Source organism: Arvicanthis niloticus, chromosome 30, assembly GCF_011762505.2.
Source record: "Arvicanthis niloticus isolate mArvNil1 chromosome 30, mArvNil1.pat.X, whole genome shotgun sequence".
Taxonomy (NCBI): domain Eukaryota; kingdom Metazoa; phylum Chordata; class Mammalia; order Rodentia; family Muridae; genus Arvicanthis; species Arvicanthis niloticus.
The window spans coordinates 22,524,940-22,546,716 of NC_133438.1; the positions used below are offsets into that span (position 1 = coordinate 22,524,940).

The 21,777-nt window shown below is 41.2% G+C and overlaps 1 protein-coding gene across 7 annotated transcripts in view; it reads right to left on the minus strand.

Annotated features, from left to right (window-relative positions):
* Nucleotides 1–845: 845 nt before the first annotated feature.
* Myb (MYB proto-oncogene, transcription factor) overlaps nt 846–21,777 on the minus strand; it is a 35,657-nt gene continuing 14,725 nt past the window's right edge. For 5 of the 7 annotated variants that reach the window (XM_076928096.1, XM_076928095.1, XM_076928094.1 and 2 more), the window contains 7 exons: nt 20,996–21,358; nt 19,108–19,241; nt 18,087–18,201; nt 17,874–17,999; nt 16,693–16,803; nt 15,419–15,526; nt 846–2,188 (listed from right to left, as the gene is read on the minus strand). In XM_076928096.1, the coding sequence (XP_076784211.1) occupies nt 2,072–2,188; nt 15,419–15,526; nt 16,693–16,803; nt 17,874–17,999; nt 18,087–18,201; nt 19,108–19,241; nt 20,996–21,358 (1,074 nt within the window). In that variant the 3' untranslated portion in view covers nt 846–2,071. The remainder of the gene's footprint in view (nt 2,189–15,418; nt 15,527–16,692; nt 16,804–17,873; nt 18,000–18,086; nt 18,202–19,107; nt 19,242–20,995; nt 21,359–21,777) is intronic. The other 2 variants (XM_076928098.1, XM_076928097.1) reach the window with 1 other exon arrangement.

Genomic DNA, 21,777 nt, shown 5'->3' on the forward strand with positions numbered 1-21,777 from the left:
TGTTACTTTTCTTCACTGTGATAAAATATAGAAGCAGCATGAGGAAAGAAAGATTCTGAGATGTTAGCCATTATGATGGAAAAATAGAGCAATGTATATCAGAGTGGCCGGGAAGCAGAGAGAGAAAGCCTTTACCTCACCAAGGGTCATTGCATCTCTCAGTGTCTCCTAATTTCCATGAGTTCCTCCTTCCATTGAGCATGACCCTTTAGTACCCACAGCCTACCTATCCGTGTTTAAGTTCATGAATACCTGTGTGTGTGGTCGAGGCGGGGCATATGCATGCCACAGCTCATCTGTGGAGGTTGGAGAACAACCTTGGCTGTCAGTTCTCTCCTCCCACCATGTCTTGAGACAGCATCTCTTAGTTGTTTGCCATTTCCTGTGTTGGTTTGTTGGATGGATGCCAGCTTCCGAAGATCTTTGTCTCCATCTCTGTTTACCACAGGAATACTGGGACTCCAGCCGTGGATGCCTTACCTGGCTTTGTGGGGCTTCTGGAGATGGGGACTCAGGTCTTTATTCTCGATGGTAAGCACTTTCCAAGCCAAGCTGTCTCCCTAACTCAGATACCAGCACGCCCTTCTAGAGTGCATTTTTTCAAATCAAGAGCCTCTGAGCCCTTGCTTGACACAGGCTGGAAGAGTCCTCAGCTGCCACTGGGACGGTTCTGTGGACTTACCTTGGTTTGTCTTTACTTTCCCTGTAGTGTTGACTCTCCAAGGGAAACGTTAGATGGTAAGCACTTTTTGTTTTTGAAGGAAAAGGTTACTTTGAGTTTGTTTCATCTTCTCGATTATGTAACTATCACCCCAAATCACAGAACCAAGACTTCAGGAAGCATGTAAATAAGAGGATAGCTTTATTTTACTACAAGGCAGTAAGTACACTGTCATTTCAGAAGTTCAGGGCCAGCCTTCTTGCAAATGTTCTCAAGGCGGAAACTGGCTATTGAATTCCAAATTTGTCTTCCCCACAAACGCAGGAACCGCGAGGCAGTTGTGGGTCCATACATTTAGAAACCTACAGGGAATGCTGATCGAGCTAGGAAACTGCCCAAATGGGTAAACATTCAGGCTGAACTCAAAACAAAACATACGACACAAACAACACAAATCTCCCAAAAACAAAAAGAAGTGCAATGCTTTTATAAACCAACAATAACAACAAAAAAAAATATTTCCTAAAAAAACAAAAATGTACAACAAATGCAAAATTCTCCCAAATAAGTTTTCCAATTACAAAAGGAAAAAGGTATATATATATAAAAATAAAAAAGTCTGGAATACTAGTGCATAGTCTGTCGTCTAACACCAAGTCTTTCTTTTTTTTCTTCTAAGCTCTACTGCCTCTGACACTAACTAGCAGCATGTCTACAGGCTAAAACCATAGCAGCGAAACACAGGTCTCCATTTGGCATTTACAAAATTAAATTACTAAATAAAAATATAATTTTTTAATAAAACTATCTCATACAGTAATAATTTTTCAAGCAAGCTGACAAAAAAAAATCCCCTCATGAAACGGTTTAGTACAATAAAGGTATTTCCAAAATTATCAACCATAAATGAGTTCTTATAGGTTCTGTTAAGTATTACTTGGTATTTAACTAACATTCATAATAATGCTTTTACTGATTTTAAAAAAATATCTGTGTGTATGTTTAGTGACTGAGACACATGGAATACTGGGATATTTCTTTGTGTAAATTTTTTTTTTTAAAAATTCGCCACAGTCAAAAATACTGATCTGTTGGATCCTCTAAAATACAAATAAATCATTTTACTTTAAAAAAAAAATCTGATTATGATATTAACAAATGGTTACAATTCATTACCTAATAATTTAGGTAAGACTGCTATTCATTCATTTTTTTAAAAAAATCCTTTTTAGTTGGGTGAAATGCAGTAAGCTTTCACGCAACTAAAACGCACTTGGTGCTGCTCTCAACTGTTGTACCACAACAAAAATAGGTTCTTCTCTCAGTCATGGAGGGCTCCATGTTGAGGAACAAGTCGTCAAAAGTCAATTTTAAGTGTTCTGAAAATCATAATGCTTTTCTGGAAATGTCTCACATGACCAGAGTCCGAGCTGAGAACGAGTTCACATATTTCCGAGCCTGACTGGAAGCAGTCATCTGGTCCTCTGTCTTCCCACAGGATGCTGGCTCCCAGGCACCAACACAGGGCTAATGGGGGAGGAGGAGACATCAGGGTCAGTCAGGCAGGGAAGCATGAGCTTCCCCACCCAGGCAGGACAGCCCAGGTTGTGCGGGGAAACCTTTGTCCCTCAGAACTGAGTACATTATCATAAGATATACCGTCTTGAGCCAAGAAGCTTAATTTCTATAATGTACCACTACCAGATAAAACTTACACTCATACACATACCTAAAATATACACATATATTTACATACATGTACATTTCAAAGTTAACTTTATTAGCATGTACATTAGGACAGCTTCCTTTTTCCGGTGTTGAACGTCAAACCCAGAGCCCCACACACTTGCTAGGCAAATGCTCTACCAGCGAACTACAACCCCAACTCCTAGATTACTTTAACTTTCTTTTTCCTTTCCTTTTAGACAGAGTCTTATGTATCTCAGGCTGATCTTGAACTCACTGTGTAGCTGAGCTGATTTAAAACTTCTAATGTCCTGCCAACTTCCCAAGTGCTGGGTCAAGGTTTAATGCATGGCAGAGACGTAGTCTATCCACTGAACCACAGCTCCGGGCCTACTTTGGCGTAATTTCAAAGGACACATTGGAAGTCACAAGATAAAAGCAATAAAGAAGAACATCCAGACACCCAGGACAGTACTGGGTCCCATGCATACACAATCACATGTACGTAGCACAGACATACCATGAGGAAGGTTCCGACAAACTTTAGTTGGACAGGGAAACAGAGGTGAGGTTTAGAGGGAACTTGCCCAAGCCCAAGGCATGGTGCACATACAGCCGCTGGAGCTCTGTTCTACCCGCTGTAGCTCCTGGCTCCTGCTGTTCCTCCATGTCTACTCAAACTGGAATATGTACAATTTATGTCCCACTTCATTCTCAGAACGATTTACAGTGTTCATAGCACAGATACAACAATGATTCTGAAGTAAAGAAGCAGGGTTGGAGAGATGGCTCAGTGGTTAAGAGTGCTGACTGGCTGCTCTTCCAGAGGACCCATGTTCAATTCCCAGCACCCACATGGCAACTCAAAACTATCTAGAACTCCAGTTCCAGAGCATCTGACACCTTCACACAGAAATACGTGCAGGCAAAACAGCAATGCACATAAAGTAGATAAGTCATTTTTTGAAGAACAAAAACAGCAAGAACACTAGGGAAATGGATGTGGAGACAATATGAAGTTGGAGAGCGATTTATACACAAAATATTTATTGAAGGGGACAGTGTCTAGACAGAGGTGAATTGCCACCAGGACTCTGAGCTCCCAAGGAGTCACTTCAGAGAGGAAGACAAGCATAATGGAAATGAATGTTTAGGAAAAATATAGTTTCTGAAGTTGACATCTGACAGGAATTATTTTCCACAGAACAAAAGAAAGACCATACCCAGGCACAGTGAACCACAGCAACCCCACATTTAAGAGTCAGAGGTAGGGACCTCAAGACTCTGGGCCCAATCTAAGCTACATAGTGAATTCAAGGCCAGCATGGGCTACGTAGCTATGCTTTGTCTCCAATAACATGGCTTTTACTCTCCAGAACCTCATGCTTCTTTTGAGAGATAAAACACACATCTGCTTTTATACAGTATAACAAAGGTTCGTGGAGGTGTGTGGTGCCACAAGCAAGTGAACAGGACATGGGACGCTGAGAACACTGTTTAAGAATGGCTGGAGGTGGCTGGGTGGTGGTGGCACACGCCTTTAATCCCAGCACTTGGGAGGCAGAGGCAGGCGGATTTCTGAGTTCGAGGCCAGCCTGGTCTACAGAGTGAGTTCCAGGACAGTCAGGGCTACACAGAGAAACCCTGTCTCGAAAAAACAAAACAAACAAACAAAAAATGGCCGGAGGGGAAGGGTAGTGGGGGTGGGGAGTTACGGAGAGAGAAACAAAGGATGTAGTGGCTGCAGGGCATCATGGAATGGACCTCACCTCACACCGCATCACCATGGTCCTGTCACACATCACTCTCATACAGAACACCCATGGAGTGGCCACCCCGGTAGCACCCCATGTAGGTCACACAGCAGGAAGTTACACAGGAGCAACATGCTCAAAATGACATCACTAAGAAAGGAAGGAAAATGATCTGAATGAAGTGGAATTTGCTGCCCTAAGCAGCAAGCTGCTCCCAGCCGACCTCCTATCAGCAACACAGTAGGGACACTGATAGGAAATTCAGGGGTTCAATCACCAGGACCTTCCGGTGCAGACAGAACCATGGGGGTGTGGAGTGAGAAGTCACAAGCTTGTGGCTGAGTAGCTAGGACAACCTTGAATAAACACTGCCAGAATGAGGCTGAGTCCCCCTTCTACCCTCCACCCCCCTACTCTCCACTCTCCCATCCCCCCTTCCCCCTCCCCAGACCAGTGACTACACTAAAGTTCCAGTGACTCTCCAGCTACCTCCAGATCACAGTCATGTGCACGCATGTGCTCTAAACAAACATACAGGTGCAACTTGGAACACTCCATAGCAAGCGGGTCGGTCGTCCTACAGACTTTCAAGGGACAGCATGTCACAGACCAAGATGGCAGCCATTCTAGGTTGACTTCCAATGCAAAGTCACATCTGATATTTTCCTAAACAATAAGTTTAGTTACAAAATTCTTGTAAATGGTTCTAAACCAGCAGCTCTCAACCCGTGGATTGCAACTCCCGTGGGGTCAAATAACCCTTTCACAGGGGTCATCCTGTGGGAAAACACGATTCATACTTTACAATTCAAAAAGTAGTGCAATTAGAGCCATGGAAGTACAGACAAAAATAATTCTGTAGCTGGGAGTTACCACAACATGAAGAAAAGGGGTCGCAGCACTGGGAAGGTTGAGGACTGCTGTAAAATGAGTGTTTCCCTGGACTCAAGTGCACAGATGGAACACACACATCGCTGAACAATGCTTTGGTCCACCCAAAGGCCCTCCTTTAACCTTACTGAGTGCTGACTCACTGGAGCTAAAAGTTTCCAGTGGAGCACGGAAATATAAACAGACTACATCACCTAAAATAATGCAATTTAATGTTTTAGCTTCAATTATTGAGTTAGTGTTTGTAATTCTTGCAGCAAAATATGATATATAACAATTAGTGGTTGAGAGACAACAAGTCTTCCACATAGAAATATACAGTGCTTAGAAGCACTGACTAAAGGTGGAAGCTTACTGCAGTGTCTCAGCACCTCATCTATCTGCAGGATCTAATGATACTGTGTATGTAGATGTAAAATTACAGATATATACAATACCAAAACCATTTTTCGTATTTGCCAAAAACGGAGGAGGAATGAAGGAAAACAAAACATACCGAAACAAAGAACTATTTCTATTCTTCTCTAAGAATTTTCTACTTAAAAAATGAAAATCTCTACTTGGCTTGACTTAATACAGAATACAAGTCCTGCATGCAGACTAAGTGTCTTAAAATTCCACAACAATATAAGTTATGTTTGCTTTTATTGCTCATGGCCACACTCTGATCCATCTTTTGTAGTATGGTGTGTCGGGTGACTCCTAACTGTCCACGTCTGTTCAAAGAATCTCATCAACTCATCAATTTAAAAATGGTTGTGATTTTGACAAATCTCCAGTGTGATCATCCCTGGATTCACATTTTGTCCTTCCTCCTCAACTAGATATTTGAGATGGAGTACTTTTGTGGGGACTTTTAAATATTCAGGTTCTCCTACAAAAGAAAAAAAACTATAAAGATCAAATTCAAAATAATTAAAGTACCCAGATTCCTCAGCACATGTCAGAGCCTAAGGCTGGTGAGAGGTCTCGGAACACCTGGTTCTTGGTGTGTACGCGGCAGTGTGCAGTAAGCTACTGTGTGTAAGAATCACTGTAGACAGAAAGGCCAGCTAGCATGAGCTAAACAGCTCTATGTAAACTAGGAGAGCACAGAGCAGGCACATTCCACAGAGAATGTAATGAACTGAACAGAACAGGTGAGAAAGTAGAGCAAGGTCAGGTAGTCGGGCACTACGGTTCAAATGAAGAACTGTTCAACCAAGGGGGGATAGCCCGAGAGTAAAGGGCTTACTTTGCAATGAGGAAGAACCTGAGTTGGATTTCCAGAAACTGTGTTTTTAAAAAATGGGGAGGGTGAGGGGTTGGCATGGTAGTGTGCACTTGAAATCCTAGCACTAAGAAGGCGGGGACAGGTGGATCCCCGAGGCTCACAGGCCAGCTAGTCTAGCTTAAGTTTGATAAGCTTTGATAAGTTTGATAAGTATTTGATAAGTTCCAGAGAGTCTCCAAAAAAGACAGAATCTGAAGATTGTCCTCTGTGCTTTTCCCAAACACACAGAGAAAGAGAGAGAGAGAGATAGATATATATATATATATAGAGAGAGAGAGAGAGAGAGAGAGACAGAGACAGAGACAGAGAGACAGAGAGAGAAAGAGAGACAAGATCAGCTCCTGTTTTTCCTTAGGATCTTGAACCTGGGGCCCCACAGCAACTTCTCAAGCATATGACAGCTCTAACAAACTGGATTAGGTGTCTTTCTGTTAAGAACTATTTTTGAATTCTGTCACCCTAATCTCTGTGTGTTCCTGTTTTCGAATCCTGCATTTCTGTCTCTTTACATTAAGGGAGCTTCCAGGCACAGCAGCATCTGCATGTGAATTCTTGCTGCTCCCAACCCCCGGTGTCCTGTAGCTGTCATCCTGTCTGAATTCATTTAAATGTTAATAAACTCCTACCTTACATCCCCCTGCAGCGGCCAGGAGAGTCGCCTTGCTTATCCTGTAATGGATCTTTCAATGCCTCTGGGCAGAAGTGAACTATAAACACTCTGCCAAAACTTTAACTGCGATATCCTGTTTAACTGCGATATCCTGTTAAAGCACTTTGAAAAGAAAAAATACCTAGACCCTTTGCAGAAGCGGAATAAATGAAAGGAGACAAGACCATGTCCACAGGTGGTTTTCTGCCAGAACTAGACTATTTCGGCATTTCCTCTGGGCTTCCCTTATGCTGAATAACTGCATTATTACATTCATAAAGCCATCTCACACAGTATCAGCTGAGGTCAAGATGCCTGGGAAATTCTATTTTACAATGTGAAGACTTTATAGGACAGCTAGATGAATCATATATACATATATATTATTATTATAATATATAATTACTATTTTATTAATATTTATATTACTTTTAAAAAAGACTAATATGCATGGATCTAAAGAATTCAGAGTAAGAATTAATTCTATTTAATTCACCCAAACAAAAATACTACTTATCTTATCCTGAATGAGATTCTGAAAGTCAGAATTCCTTTCCACAGGGACATCTGTGTAAAATTATATTCATAAAGGATGCCATAAAAAGTCTTAATTGTATCTTACGTCAAGAAGTTGCTAATGTAAGATCAATGGATACCAAACTTCAGGGTTCCTAACTGAGGGGATGGATAATGCAGGTGGTGATGGGATGCCCCCTACCCATTAGTACCTCTACATCCAGGCTAAATTAACAATGGCTAAAAAACACAGGAGTCTTTTGCAGATACGGGCTTTGATCCAGATGTCTCTAGAGGTTTTCTCTCTAACATGTTTATGGACACCTTAATAAGTTACATCCTATAGCTTGGGATACTCAAGGTTTTGGAAGAATACAATAGGACTTTCTTGGGGATCTTCTAGTACCTGATTATCAGTAGTCAGACAATTGTCAAATCGATATGAAGCAATTTACCTTTCCTGGCCTCCCTAAGACAGAGTCTATTTTGGTGTTTATTTAAATATCATCAAAGCATATGAAGAATTTATGTCTTGGAACAACTTGGGCAGAGCAGACCGACTCCGCTCATCAGAGAGCCACATTTTGCTTGGCCTCTCTATCCCAGAGATACACAAGGAAAGCTTAATTTATGTCACCAATTGAACGCAGGTCATTTAAACACACTTCTGAGAGTGACATGGGTGGGAAAATAGTGACTAGAGAGAATACCAACAATTGGAATGACACCCCGGGATTAACACCAGCAGCACAGTAGATAAACAGATACTCAGAATGTACACTGTGTCCATGTCTGTCTTTCTGCTACCCACACAACAGCAGGCTGTCCATTACCTGCTCCATCTCCACTGTACCAAGAGGCCTGAATCTCTGGTTGGTCAGCTATGTCTTTTAGTGACCCACTGACACATGGTTCTGCAAGGTAGAACAGGGAATTGTAGACATAATTCACTATAATATAAAAAGACCTGGCAATAGTGAAACCTCCTTACTTTCCCTTTAATTAATTTATTATGATTTTTTAGATATATTTAGATTTGTTTCAACATATAACCAAGGCTATATTGAAACTTAGTTACACATGAACTCCTGATCTTCCAGAATGCTGGGATTACAGACTTCTATGACTGCAGCTGGCTTAAAAGGTGCTGGCTCAAACCTAGGGCTTCATGCATGTTAGACTAGCCTTCTATCAACTGAGCTATGTCCCTTTGATAGGACAGAGGCTGTATGCAGTTTTTCTCTGATAATGAACAGCATGGGAGCAGCCTGGTTTATGTGCCGCCATCTTGGATGCATCTTAAGAGATCAATCTTAAGAGACCAGTGGATGGAAGACATACCATGGTCCTTAATCTATAGACAAGAGCAATTTAATTCATTGCATTTACTTCATTTAATGAACTCAAGTCATCCAAAAAGAAAGTAAAGGAGCCCAGAGCAGAGCCCAGGCTCTAATACCCACGTGAGAATTCCTAACACTTCTGAGCAACACCAGTCACGACGAGGAAAGGGTGGTGTTCAGAGTATGAACACTTATAAACAAGTGAAACACCGGCCGAAACACACAGAACAAAAAGAGGAGAAGACAGAGTCTCAACTTCTGCTAACTCTGTTAAATTCTTGAACTTTTGAGGATGGGCTTAAGTAGTAAAGACTTAAGGAATGTATTCAAGCCTGGCGGTGGTGGCCCCCACCTTTAATTCCAGCACTTGGGAGGCAGAGACAGGCATATTTCTGAGTTCGAGGCCAGCCTGGTCTACAGAGTGAGTTCCAGGACAGCCAGGACTACACAGAGAAACCCTGTCTCGGGGAAAAAAAATGTACTCAAACTCACTGTATTTTTTTTTTAAGAGTAAGGCCCTGACAAACCAAATCAGGAAATTAAAATTTAAGGCTGTCATTCTGTGGTTACCAAAAAAAAAAAAAAAAAAAAAAAAAAAAAAAAAAAATCCAGAGAAGAGTGAGTGAGTAAAAACTGCATATAAACACAGCTTTTGCACTCACATTTTAAACAGCAATAAAAATGAATTATAATGGAAGAGAAAACTAAGCTCAGGCAGCTAAGGGCAAGAATATGGTTTTGAATCTGGCAATAGAAGTGTCCACCCTGAGAAATGTTTATTAGTATAAACATGTTTTTCACCCTGTAAAGGAAACTGAGAGCACACAGGAAGGCAGGGAAATCCTCCCCCAGCTTTCTCTGGTGTCTACCTCAGCTCTGTCAGGGTAAACTGAAAGGCGGGCACTGGTCTCCCACAGCAACTCTGACTTTCACGCTCCAAACTCTCTCGGCTTCTCCATTTGTGATCATTGTACGCACTTCTAGACTCCAGCCTGCACCACACGTAACCTGGGGAATAGGCTAGGCACTGACGACGACACGATGAAAAAGTCTCACACACACTGAGCCACGTGAGAGGCACAGATGCTGGGAGAATGTGAGTGCATTTGCTTTATGGTTGAGAATTACAAAAACATGTTAAATAGAGAAAGAAACCCAATAATTAATGCTCAAGCAGCTTCAACAAATTCCTTCTGAAAACAGAATAAGAAAACAATGCTCAGTAGCTCAGAACCTTCTCATGCTTCTGTTTACTCAAACAAGTAAGATAGACACATTTCTTCTGGCTAATAGAGAAAATTAAATTAAATTCTGGGAATCAGAATATTGAGGAATGGTAGTTAATGTATGATAATGGTGTGGTGTTCTACAGAAACACCATTTTTAGACTCTGGAAATACATTTTAGACTCTATTTTTAGACTCTGGAAATACTTTTGAATAAGATGTTATACTGCCTGGGCTGACATTAAGTGGGTCACAAAAAGCAGATAAACATGGCAAACTATTAACAGCTGCTGCGATCACTAGCACTTCTATATCTCAGTGTGTTTGAAATTTATCATAATAAAATATAATACATCTAGTTTCCTGTATTTCACATTTCTCCCACCCTTCCTCGATCTCCCGCTCTCTCGCTCTCCCTCCCTCCCTCAATCTGTCCTTCTGCTCCTTCTTCCTTCCTCCCTCTCTAAGTCAGTGGTTCTGGGGCTGGAACCCGGCCTTTCACACACTCAGCAGTTGTTATGTCATCATCTATACCTCCATCCCAGCTTCCCGGATTTTTAAGATGTGAGATGTCTTACATCTATGCATGTTTATTCAATCATAGCACACTCACTAGAAACACAGGTATAATAGGTAAACACAGGGGTCACTTAGCATGTAGACCCCAGCATGATAATAACTGGTTTGTCTAAAGAGCTATTATCACAATTAAGTCTGTGATTATTAAAACTGGGTTTAATTACATTGCAATTTATTACACTAGATGAGTGGCAAATATTTTATATTTTCTAAAACATTCAACTTGTAAAATATTTGGGGAATTGTACTTTGTTGTTTCAGTTAAAGGTTGGGCACAATGAATTACAATTTGCAATCCCAACACTCAGGAGACTGAGTCAGGAGGATCATCACAAATCTGGGGCCAGCCTGGGCTATACTATAGTAAGACCTCATCTCAAGAAAATAAATCCAAAATAATGAAACACTATGTTGTGTCAAAAATATCTAAATGATTTGGCTAAAGATCCATTTAAAATTTAATTTATTTTAAAAGTACAAAGGAGAAAAGTTTTAGATGATACGAAACGTTCTTTATTCAGCGAGAAGGCTGACAGTGATCGGCAACTTGACAAAATGGAATTACTCCAAGGGGCAAGCCTTTGGGAGGAGCTGTAAGGAATTATCTTGATTAGTTAATTGAACATGGAAGACATACTCTAAATATGGACAGTGCTGTTCTCTGCACTGGGGTCCTGGATTGCATAAAAAGGGGAAAGCAAACTGGACAGCATCACCTATTGCTCTGTGCTTCCTGACTGGGGAAGGTGTGACCAGCTGTCTCAAGCTCCTGCCGCCATGACAGATGGCACCCTCCAACTCTGCGCCAACACAAGCCTTTCCTTCTTTAATTTGCTTTTGTCGGATATTCACTTCACAGTAAAATGGAAAGAAAGTATTCAAGGCAGACTATTTAATAAATGCACAGTATGGTCCCCAATACCACAGATGAGAGACCGGCCTTACCAGATCCAATTGAGTTATCAGTGGAAACACCGGAAATGGCATTATGTTTCAACAAACAAAATCACCAATGCAGGAAAACCAGTGAATCTCCCTATGCCCCACCCTCAGTATTTCTGTAGTTCAGTTACCTGGGGGCAAATGTAGTCAGAAGATGCAGAAATAAACAACTCATAGGGTTAAAATGTATCATTACTCAATAGAGTAAGATTACAGTTTATTATCATACATGTATCTCGGTATTAATATCTCACTGTCTAGTCTATAAGTTAGACTTTGTGATAGGTATGTAAAATATCCTATATGTAATGTTTGATATCAGCCACAATTCAGGTGCCACTGTGGGGAGGGGATAAAAATTATACCCTCACAGGTAAGGAAGAATATAGCAAAGTATTGTCAGATTGAGACAAGGGCATTAGGGACATATTAAAATACTCAGGATCCCTCGATTCATCCTTCAGTGCTCACTCACATAACAGTCTGAAACATTTTAGAAATCATATGTGTGTCTGTGGCTTCAGAGGCTAGATGCCCCTGTTGATAAGGTCCCAGACTAGTTTTCAAAATGTTAATAGCATTAAAAATAAAAGTTTTTATTAAAAGAGCTGGAGAGCTTTCTTAGTGGGTAAAAATACTTGCTGCAGAAGCCTGATTACCTGAGTTTGGATCCCTTGAACCCACATGAAAGCCAGAGGCAGTAATGCAAGCATGTCGTTCCTATGTGGACACTGGGGTAGAGACTCGCCAGTCCCCAGAAGCTCACGCGCCAGCAAGCACGGCTTACACGGTAGCAGAGACCCTGCCTCAAAGATTGGACCGTAAGGATTGACCCTTTCAGTCAGACAACCTACTTTTTATTAAATTTTATATCTAGCCCATGATATATCTAGCTCTGAATAGTCAGGCCTAGCCACTGTTTGGCAAAGCTGAAATCTGATAGGATTCAAATTTAGGAGCACAGTCACAAGTTTTCAATATATGAAATAATTACTGTCACCAAATATTCTCACACATTTACTCTGGAGTTATGAATGTTCTTCCTTCTCTTCCTTTCTCTTCTTATTTTTAAAGATGTGTTCTCACTATGTAGGTCTGCTGATATAGAACTCTGTGTACACGAGGCTGGCCTCAAACCCAGAGATCTGCCTGCCTCTGCTTCCAAAATGCTGTGATTAAAGACATGCAACCTCATGTCAGGCTACACTTCTCTATACTTGTGAAGACGCCACATGCTTCAGGGCAAGGCTTTCCCCCTGCAGCAACGATGAGCTCTGGGTTAAATAGCTACCTTTGCACTGACATGCTTGTGATCCCCTTCCTGAGTCCCACTAGGCCTGGATGAAGTGTGCTCTCTTCTTCACCTTCCATACCTTTGAGGTATTCTGAGTTCTCTCTGCATAGGGCAACCGAAAACTTTCATCACAGCAGTTAGTGCCTGAGGAAAGCTGCAGGGACCCAATCCAACTGAGTTAATAAGTATCTGTGTCTACAACTCATCCAGTTGTCCTAAAAGGTGACAGCAAATACCAACTTGACTTCTCCATGTCCTGTGACTGAAGCATGTGGTGTCTTCAGTAGCAGAGTCTTAACACCACAAGCAATGGCAGTAGCCTGTATTGTTTCGGGGTTCCTAGGATATCCCTGACCAACAACTAGAGGGGAAGTACCCTGCACCTAGAACTGGCCTTTTTATTCTACAGCTTATAAAATGAGCATAATCCCCTTCGTAGGGTAAATTAAATTATATGTTATAAAATAGTGGAACTCCAAGTGGTTTTTCAAACATCCTTTATGTTAGTTATCTTTCTCCTAACCCGTCCTCTAGTCTGTCCCCAGACTTATACCATTATTCCTCCTTTTCCCCTTCACCTTTGTTCAATTGTTCCCCCCCTTAAGATCTTTCTTCCCTCTCCCCACCAATGAATCTTTTCCAGGTGCCTCGATTATACAGGCCATCCAAATTAAACACACAAATATAAAGATCCAGCAATAAAATCTGCATGATATGTTTGCCTTTCTGAGTTATCACTGACCAGGAACGAGAAGACGCTATGCAGGCTGCTGAGAGGGCAGAGAGCTATCATCAGTTTTACCCAGCTGTGAACACTGTGAACTTCAATAATGACCCATGTGACAAGATATGCCCATAGTAGTAACAGAGGCACAAACGTTACAGAGGTAACCAACCGTTTTATTATTGAACTTATTAAGACTTGCTTCATAGAAGTTAGAATACGCCTGCAAATTTGGCCAAGAACCCATGGCCAGGGAGTTCATAGGCCCCATTTGTAAATCTACTACTATTATTTTGCTCAATAGAACAGTATTGAGCTGCTTTCTAAATTCCTATCTCTCCACCTGTACATTAGTGAAGCTCTCAGACCTCATCAGATACTTTTCTTGTTTTGCTGGATGATGGCTAAAGCAGAAACTCACCACTGGTCAAACTGCAGTCAACAGGTTATTGAACATAGAGAATATGTGACTGAGAAGTCCTTGGCCACAATGTAGTATCCATGTCACAACTTTCTCTAAGACTCAGAAGAGGGGTAGAAGATTCTAAGGGCCAAAGACGGGGGAAGTCTGAAGCAAAACAGTGTCTTCTGGGCATGACAGGACCATGGCATTCACAAACTCACAAAGGCTGCACAAGACCAATCCAGTCAACACTGTATGTAGCATGGAGTGGGGGGTTCATGAACCCTTACCCTCAGTTGCAGAGCTATGGACAGTTGGTGACTTTTGGGGGAGGGTGAGTCAGTTTTCTTTAAGGGTGTGAGACTTCTGACAGGTTAAGCTTGCTACAGTGGATGGGTCGTTTCCAGTATTATGGACAGCACAAATTAGGTCAGTAGGTTATTGAACAAAACAATGACAAAGAGGACAAGAAGCTGGGGACCAGGGATCTCAGAGGAGATAAGGAGGACTTGGGGATGAATATCATCAAAACACAGCACATGAAATCCTTAAAGAATTAATAAAGATGTTTTAAGTGATAGCAAACAACACAAATACTTTAGAAAAGGTCAGACTTTAAGATTCTCCCGACTTGGGATGAGCAGGAATACCACAGTGGCGGGACAGTCCTATACAGCGATCAGCTCTCAAAAGCTACCACCATTTACACTGCCTTTGAATTTACAGCATCAGATAAGACTCCTTACTTCTAACCAGTCTATCTATCTGCTGGGTAGAGTTTCTTTCTGAGTAACAAAGGGGGAAGAGAGGGGAGAGAATTGCAGCTGGCCTGGTCCTAGGCTATTTAATGTCTGGAACGGCTTCAACTAATTTGAGGGAACAAATTTGCATTCTTATTCACACTTGGCTCAGGATTACTTTGGAATTTGTTGTATTTCATCAACACACACCTACTTCAGAGTTACAAGGGACATCTCTTTTGATATTAAAACTTGGTGGCAGATGGCCCACCAACACTGATGGCTGCCTTTTTGTTCTCATAGTCAAAGGCATTACAATTATTTTCTAGCTAATTTCCCATTTCACTAGAAATGTAGTCTCTGAGCCCTTGGTTGCTTAACGATAGAGAATACACAATAACATTCTGAAACAAAAAAATAAACTACACGGATACATATTTTAAAGATTGTTTAAAAGCAGAAGGAGATACTGATACAGCCTAGGGCAACACATGATCTCAGTCTCAGTTACAGTTAAAAAAAAATGTTTCACTTCATCATGTTTAGAGGCCCCGATTGAAAGAGAATTTCCAGTGTCTCACATGATTAGTAACAAAAACACCATAGGCTCACTTCTAGACATTAAGACGTTGTTTTAGAATATCATTCCTTTATATATAAAACATTAAAAACAAGGTAAAAGTAACGGATTTTCAGTTTGAAAATTTTAAGACACAAAATGTTAGAACAGTCATTACCTGCAAGGGACCCACCAGGGGCCTGTTTTTAGGTCCAGTAAAGGCTTTGAGAACATTGTCTTCATCTTCTGATACAGGCGTCATTAAAACAGAGCTTGTAAGAATATTCTAAAGGGAAAGGAATCATTTGAAATTTAAATAAGGCGGGAGAATACAAGAGTGAACACAGACCTAACTCTGAAGAGATTACTGTGAGATGACACACATCAGCAAGAGGAAACACAAGTATCCACCAGAAATGTCCTTGTCTATGAGCTGAAAGGAGTCAACTTTATACAGGTTTCACATCTCACTGCTGCAAACATAACGCAAATGATAAAAACCCTGTAGGGTCCCACTTAATTCCAAGTGTGTGGGACATATTATGTATCTACTAAATGAATTTAAAGAGATGTGCTAATGAGAAGTCTTTTTGTTATATATTGACACAGAGGCGTTTGAGATGTACAAATCAACAGCAGGATTCTACAAATGGTGAAAGCATGGTGTTTACAAACAGACTATCAAAGTTCCAATGCAGCAGCACCCAGTTTAAATATATAATATTGAGCAACCAACTCCCTAAGTTACCCAACTCACAGTTGCTTTAATGAAAGTGAAAATGTTACCATGTTATTTTGAGGATTGCACGAATTAATTCATCTAAAGCCCGTGAAATGGTGCTTAACAGTTAACACACTAAGTATTAACAATTTTCTTTAGCTCTAGTAGTCCATAAGATGTAGGAGAGCTTATCCACAGACAGTTGGACTGTGACAACCAGAGGAGCAAGGTGATGGAGCTTCTCTGCTTTGCATCCGTGGATTCACGGATCAAAACACTAAGACAGAGAAGTGCTATTAACACAGCATTTATACAATGTGAGAGACGAGTTAATCTAAAACCAATGTAAAGTACGCAGGAGGACAGAATGGGTTATATGCAAATACTGTGCCATTATAATTATGGAACACGAGTATCTGGTATCAGACCATTCTCCTGTGGCTATGTAAGGACCCCTAGGCTAGGCTCCTAAAATGCCAGGTATTTGCTACACACCGTGATCGACTCTATGCTAGACACCACAAGGAGCCAAACAACACACTGCTTAAGTAGGAGGAAATACAACATTTAGAAGTCGAATAAAGCAAACGCAAAAACAATCATGTGGGTACGAATATTTAGAAACCAGGTGTTCTAAAGACTGAGTACTAAAGGCACTGGCTCCCACATGCCACACACGGGACTCTATGGACACATGATCACAGAAGGGCTGGTGCTCCATGGATACTTACTGGGACATCTGCCACAGGGGACGCCTGAGCGAACAGCTGGGTGTTCAGATTGTTCTCTTCCCAGTGGTTTGAGCAGAAGAAATTTCCTGCTTTATCAGTCGGTGACTCCACCTAGAAGCAAACAGAAAATTCTCTGTATGGAAGAAAGACTTCCTGGAAGCATTTATTCTCGGGCATAAATTTCTACCCACTCTCACAAACACAAGGCCTTGCATGAAAGAACTTCAGGCCTCCTTGGAAGTGCCTCTTTCCCAATAAGCTAACACTTTGATTCTTGATGGCTAGACTCCTGTTCTCTGAGGGGTCATAGCACTCGGGGTAACTTGAATCTACATTCTCTGGGCATGGTCACTCTTAAACCATTTCTTGGTCCTTAGACAACAGGAATGAATCTAGCATCTATTTATCTGTCGTCTGCCTGGCTATTCATTCTCCCACCCATCCCCCTCTATTGATAAACCCAACCTGCCTCCATCTTAGGCTTGAAAGCCATCTTACAATAAAGACAAACTAAATCCATCCCTGTTTATGATTAAATCTGTTTCTTAAGTATTGGATTATGGTCCACCTATAACCTTGCCTTCAAATGGTTCTATACTGCCTGTTCCAGGAAACAGCAACCATACTTTTGATTTAAAGGTTATTATGACCACCTTATCATGACCGCCTGTTTTACTTTTTTTGTTTTACGAGGTTGTTCTGACCAACTTGTTATGCTTGTGTTCGGCTCCTCTAATCCTGGCTTTTTGCCTGCCAAATCCTCCATTTGGAAACCCTCTATTCCCGTACTATAAAAACCCTTACTTTCCCCATATCCAATGCTAATCTCCTGCCTTACAGAGAGATAGCCTGTGCAGGCAAATAAAAGAGCTTGCTCTAATTAATTTGATCATGATTTGGGTTGGCAGTCTTTCTCTTTGCATCTGTGTGATTACTACTGTCAATCATCAATAAATGTTCAAGGAAGAGTATAAGCTAAGCCTGCGCTCTTCCCTTTGCTCTTCTAGCATCTTTTCTGTCTAAAGAAGTTGACCCACCAGTGTGACTTTCCAGAGGGAAGGTTGGAGTCCACGTTGTGCTTTTCAACTTGCTTGCATGACAGTCTTTCATGAAAAGCATCACTGTCACTTAGCACTGATGTCAGGCAGTTCAAAGTACACAAAGCAGCCAGGGGAACTTACCTCTTGCTTGATTTTCTTCAGTAATGGTGGTCCATTCTCTTGAAACTCAGCAACAATTCCAGATTCGTCAGATTCCTGCTTGATCACATCTTGTAGGTCTTCCACTATGTGAGAGGGGGTCTGAGGCTAAGGGAAGAGTGGATATTTCTGGATCAGAGGAAACTTGTCTACATGCATAAGCCCACTAGATCTAAGGACCTTTCTTGAACTTACTAGCATCTTCAGAGGACCATATTTAAGTTCTTGAGCTGCGAGGGCGTGTTTGAACGGTGTGGGAGTTCTGGGAGAGCTTTCGAGGATTGACCTTTTGATAGCTGGAGTTCTAAAGCTAAAGAAGAGAACAAGCAAAGGTTCAATAAAAAAGAAAAGAAAAGAAAAAAAAAAAAAAGACACGTCTCCCTTATGACGCCGTCAGCATGGACACTGAGAGGCTGTAACTGACAAGAGAGGGGAACGCTCATTAACCACATGCATTCACTAAGGGATGGTGACTCTGTATTAAATCATACTGCAGATCTACAAATTTTTCGAACTATTATGCCCCAAGACTAAGAGCACTGAAGTAGTTCCCAGCTTTTGAGAATGGGCCTGAAGACACAGGTAATAGCCCTGGATTTGTACAATGCTAACAAGCACTGTGATATCTGGTATCATTTACAAACCACTCTTATGTACTGCTTCAAATGGGGCCAAAGCAAGAAAATATGTTAATGTCTAAAACTTTGTTTTTCCTTGGAAGTAATAAGAATGCATTTCTTTTCAATTACTTAATCATCCCTGGGTTTTGAAATACATACATACATATATACATACATACATACATACATACATACATACATGCATCTTTATTCCTGCATGTAAAAAGATCCTAACGTATTCATTATAAAAAGAAAAAATAAGATTAAAAATATAAACCATGTACCGTTCTCAATTTTATTCTGAAGGCTTCAGTCTCTTTTGTTTGTTTTTAATAATGATATTGAAAACCAGTGGAAAGAGAAACCCGTCAGAGGTATTGTATGGGAATTCTGCATGCATATGAAACAATAGAATGTACTACAAAAGGTAATTAGCTCATTTCCGACTTTCTGCCCTGGTTAGTCATAACATACTCAGGATGTAGTCATTATGGAAATGCACAGGACACATGCAGTGAACGAATGCATTACATACATATAAGGGGTTTTATTAATATAAATAAACTAAACATTTTTCTTATTGAACTGAGACTTACATGGAATTTTCCTTCTGGGTTTTCACAGTCTGGTCTCGATGACATGGTGTCAGTTTGTGACCAATGAGAGGGGTGGAGGATAAGGTAGGCACATCTAAGCCCGAATTGTCATGGTTGCTGGGAGTGTTCAAGAACTAAATATGAAAGAAAGAAAGAAAGAAAGAAAGAAAGAAAGAAAGAAAGAAAGAAAGAAAGAAAGACTTTGATTAAATAACAAGTCTGTGATTATGCAATTTGAAGCCAAACCCAGATGGCAAGCAAGTAAACTCTAGTGACTCATAACCCCAACTACGACAACGTTAACAACCATTCAGTGTTGGCAAGGATATTGATTTACTCCACCTGAGAAGCCAAAGTTTGGAGATTTATAAGAAAGAAAATCTAGAGGGTCAAAGCTAAAACCCTTGTAAAACTCAAAGAAAATCGTCTCTGTAAATGACACTTGTCATTTAAGAGAATGATGTCTGCTCTTGAGCAACATTTTAAAAATTATTTTCTTTTTCTTTCATATTTGGTTTGCTCGGTTTAGTGATCTAATACCCTAGACTAATATTATCTAAGGTTTGCATTATGTGGGAAATTATCCCGTTAGAAGGTATAGCTCTCAGAATCCTGCAGTTCCCGAGGTAACACAGGTTTGGGAAAGACAGTGGAAAGAGTGATGAGCACAGTTAGGGCTCTCAGGGGAGTCAGGCGTAGTGGCTGCTGGCTGTAGTCACAGTTATTTGGAAGCAAGGATCTCTTCTGAGCTCAGGAACATGAGGCAAGCTGAGCAGAATAAAAGACTATCTGCAATATGAAAAATTAAAAAAAAAAATCCAAACAGACACCAAGTCTGAAGGACCTTCTAGTAAAGAGGCCTTTTAAAGCCCGAGTTAGCATTTGCCAAACTTTTATGTCTACTTAATTATCTTTCCTGAGACATCTATTAGGTCTTGCAAAAATGATTTCACAGAACACAGTTTAGGAAAATATGGAGGGGGAACCCACCTGTTTGGGGAATAGGGAGATTATTTCTCTATACTTAAAGTTCTTTTAAAAACAAGTCCAGAAGTATGTGTAGCTCAGTGGGAGGGCACTTCCCTCGAGCACACGAGGCCCCAGGTTAGATTCTAAGGACCACAAAAACCAATAATAGTAATAAAATGAAGTAAAGCAAAACAAAATACAAAACCTTCAACAGATATAACTGGGAAAAAATTTTTAAGGAGCCAAACTGTCTCAATTATAATTTAGAAACATGTGGTTCCGCTAAGCATTACAGTGTTGTATACCTTAAAAGCACTATTATGAAATAAGAATATTCTTTGGCAAACAGTGCCTTAGTAAAATATCATAGCAAAATTTAAAAGACCCAATGTTGAAAATGTTAGTTTTCGGAAGCATCTCTTTTTCATCGCGTCCGTAAACATTCCCACTTACAGAAGGGGCATAATGGTTTCGTTTTCTAGTTGTAATCCAAATGTTATGTAATCATAATTTGGTTCCCTCCTCCCCAGGGTCAGTCAATCACTTAGTAGTCAATGAACAAAGAGGCAGAAAACACGTTAAAATTTTAAGAGGCAAGGATGACATGGGAGAAGAGGGGAGGAACGGTGATGTCAAGTTGTGGTGCTAAGGGAAACGGAAACACATCCCATGCAACTACCCATCCATCTTTCAAAACACCAAGACTTCGAGAGAAAGAGATGCGACAAAATCACCAGTGGGCCTTCAACCAGCCCAGATGCTAGGAAGTCAGCCACCTTTACCCCAGTGAGATTCAATGCAGAATTAAATCCGCCAGGACGGCATTCATTAGTCATTTGTTCAAAACATTAGTTTCTAATTATTAAGGCTCGGGTGTCTGCTGAAAATTAGTAATTGCTGTGCAGAAATTGTGCTCTACCTGCGAGGGAGAGAAGGGTAGGCTTTTGACAGGGGAGCGCTTGGAAGGTGAGCTGATGACGTCAGCAAAGAGGGAGGAGCTAGAGTCTCCAGCGGCTAGGGGGCTGGCCTGGCCCCGCCTTTTTCGAAGGCTGACCAGCGGAACCACGCTGTGCCTCGCAGGGGGTGAGGCTTTGGCAGGGCCGAGGGAAGCCTCGCTCAGCCCTCGCCTGGTCACCCTCAGGCTAGGCTCTCCGACAGGTCTAGTCCCATGGCCCTCTCTTTGCTGAAGCTGGAAGGCTTTGCCTGTGTGCTGCTGGCTAGGTGAAAAAGCTGCCGCTTCTTCAGAGAATTCAAAACTGCTGAGATCACACCATGAAGAATCCTGAAACAACGTGGGAGGCACAGAGCTCTGAGATGGTATGCATGTGACAGCGCCACCATCACCCCAATACAGCACTGAGCGATGGATGCTGCGTGCAAGAAACCGCTGGGCCTGCCTGCCTGCCTGCCTTCTAGCTTGGGGGCATCACAGGAGTCCATGGGTTACCTTGCACATCTACTTTGGGGAGCTCAGGCACTCTCTTTTGCATGCAATTTAAAGCAAACAGAAAACCTTTCTAGATGATACATTGTGGCAATAGCTGGCCCTGTCCCCTGTGTAGAAAATAAATGCTTTTTAACCAATTAGGAGGGCAAGAAAATGAACTGAGTGACTGAGCTCAAATTTGTTTCACTCAAGATGGTTTATTTCGGTGAACCTATGAGATTGTTAATCAATGTTCAGTATTCTGTAGAGACACC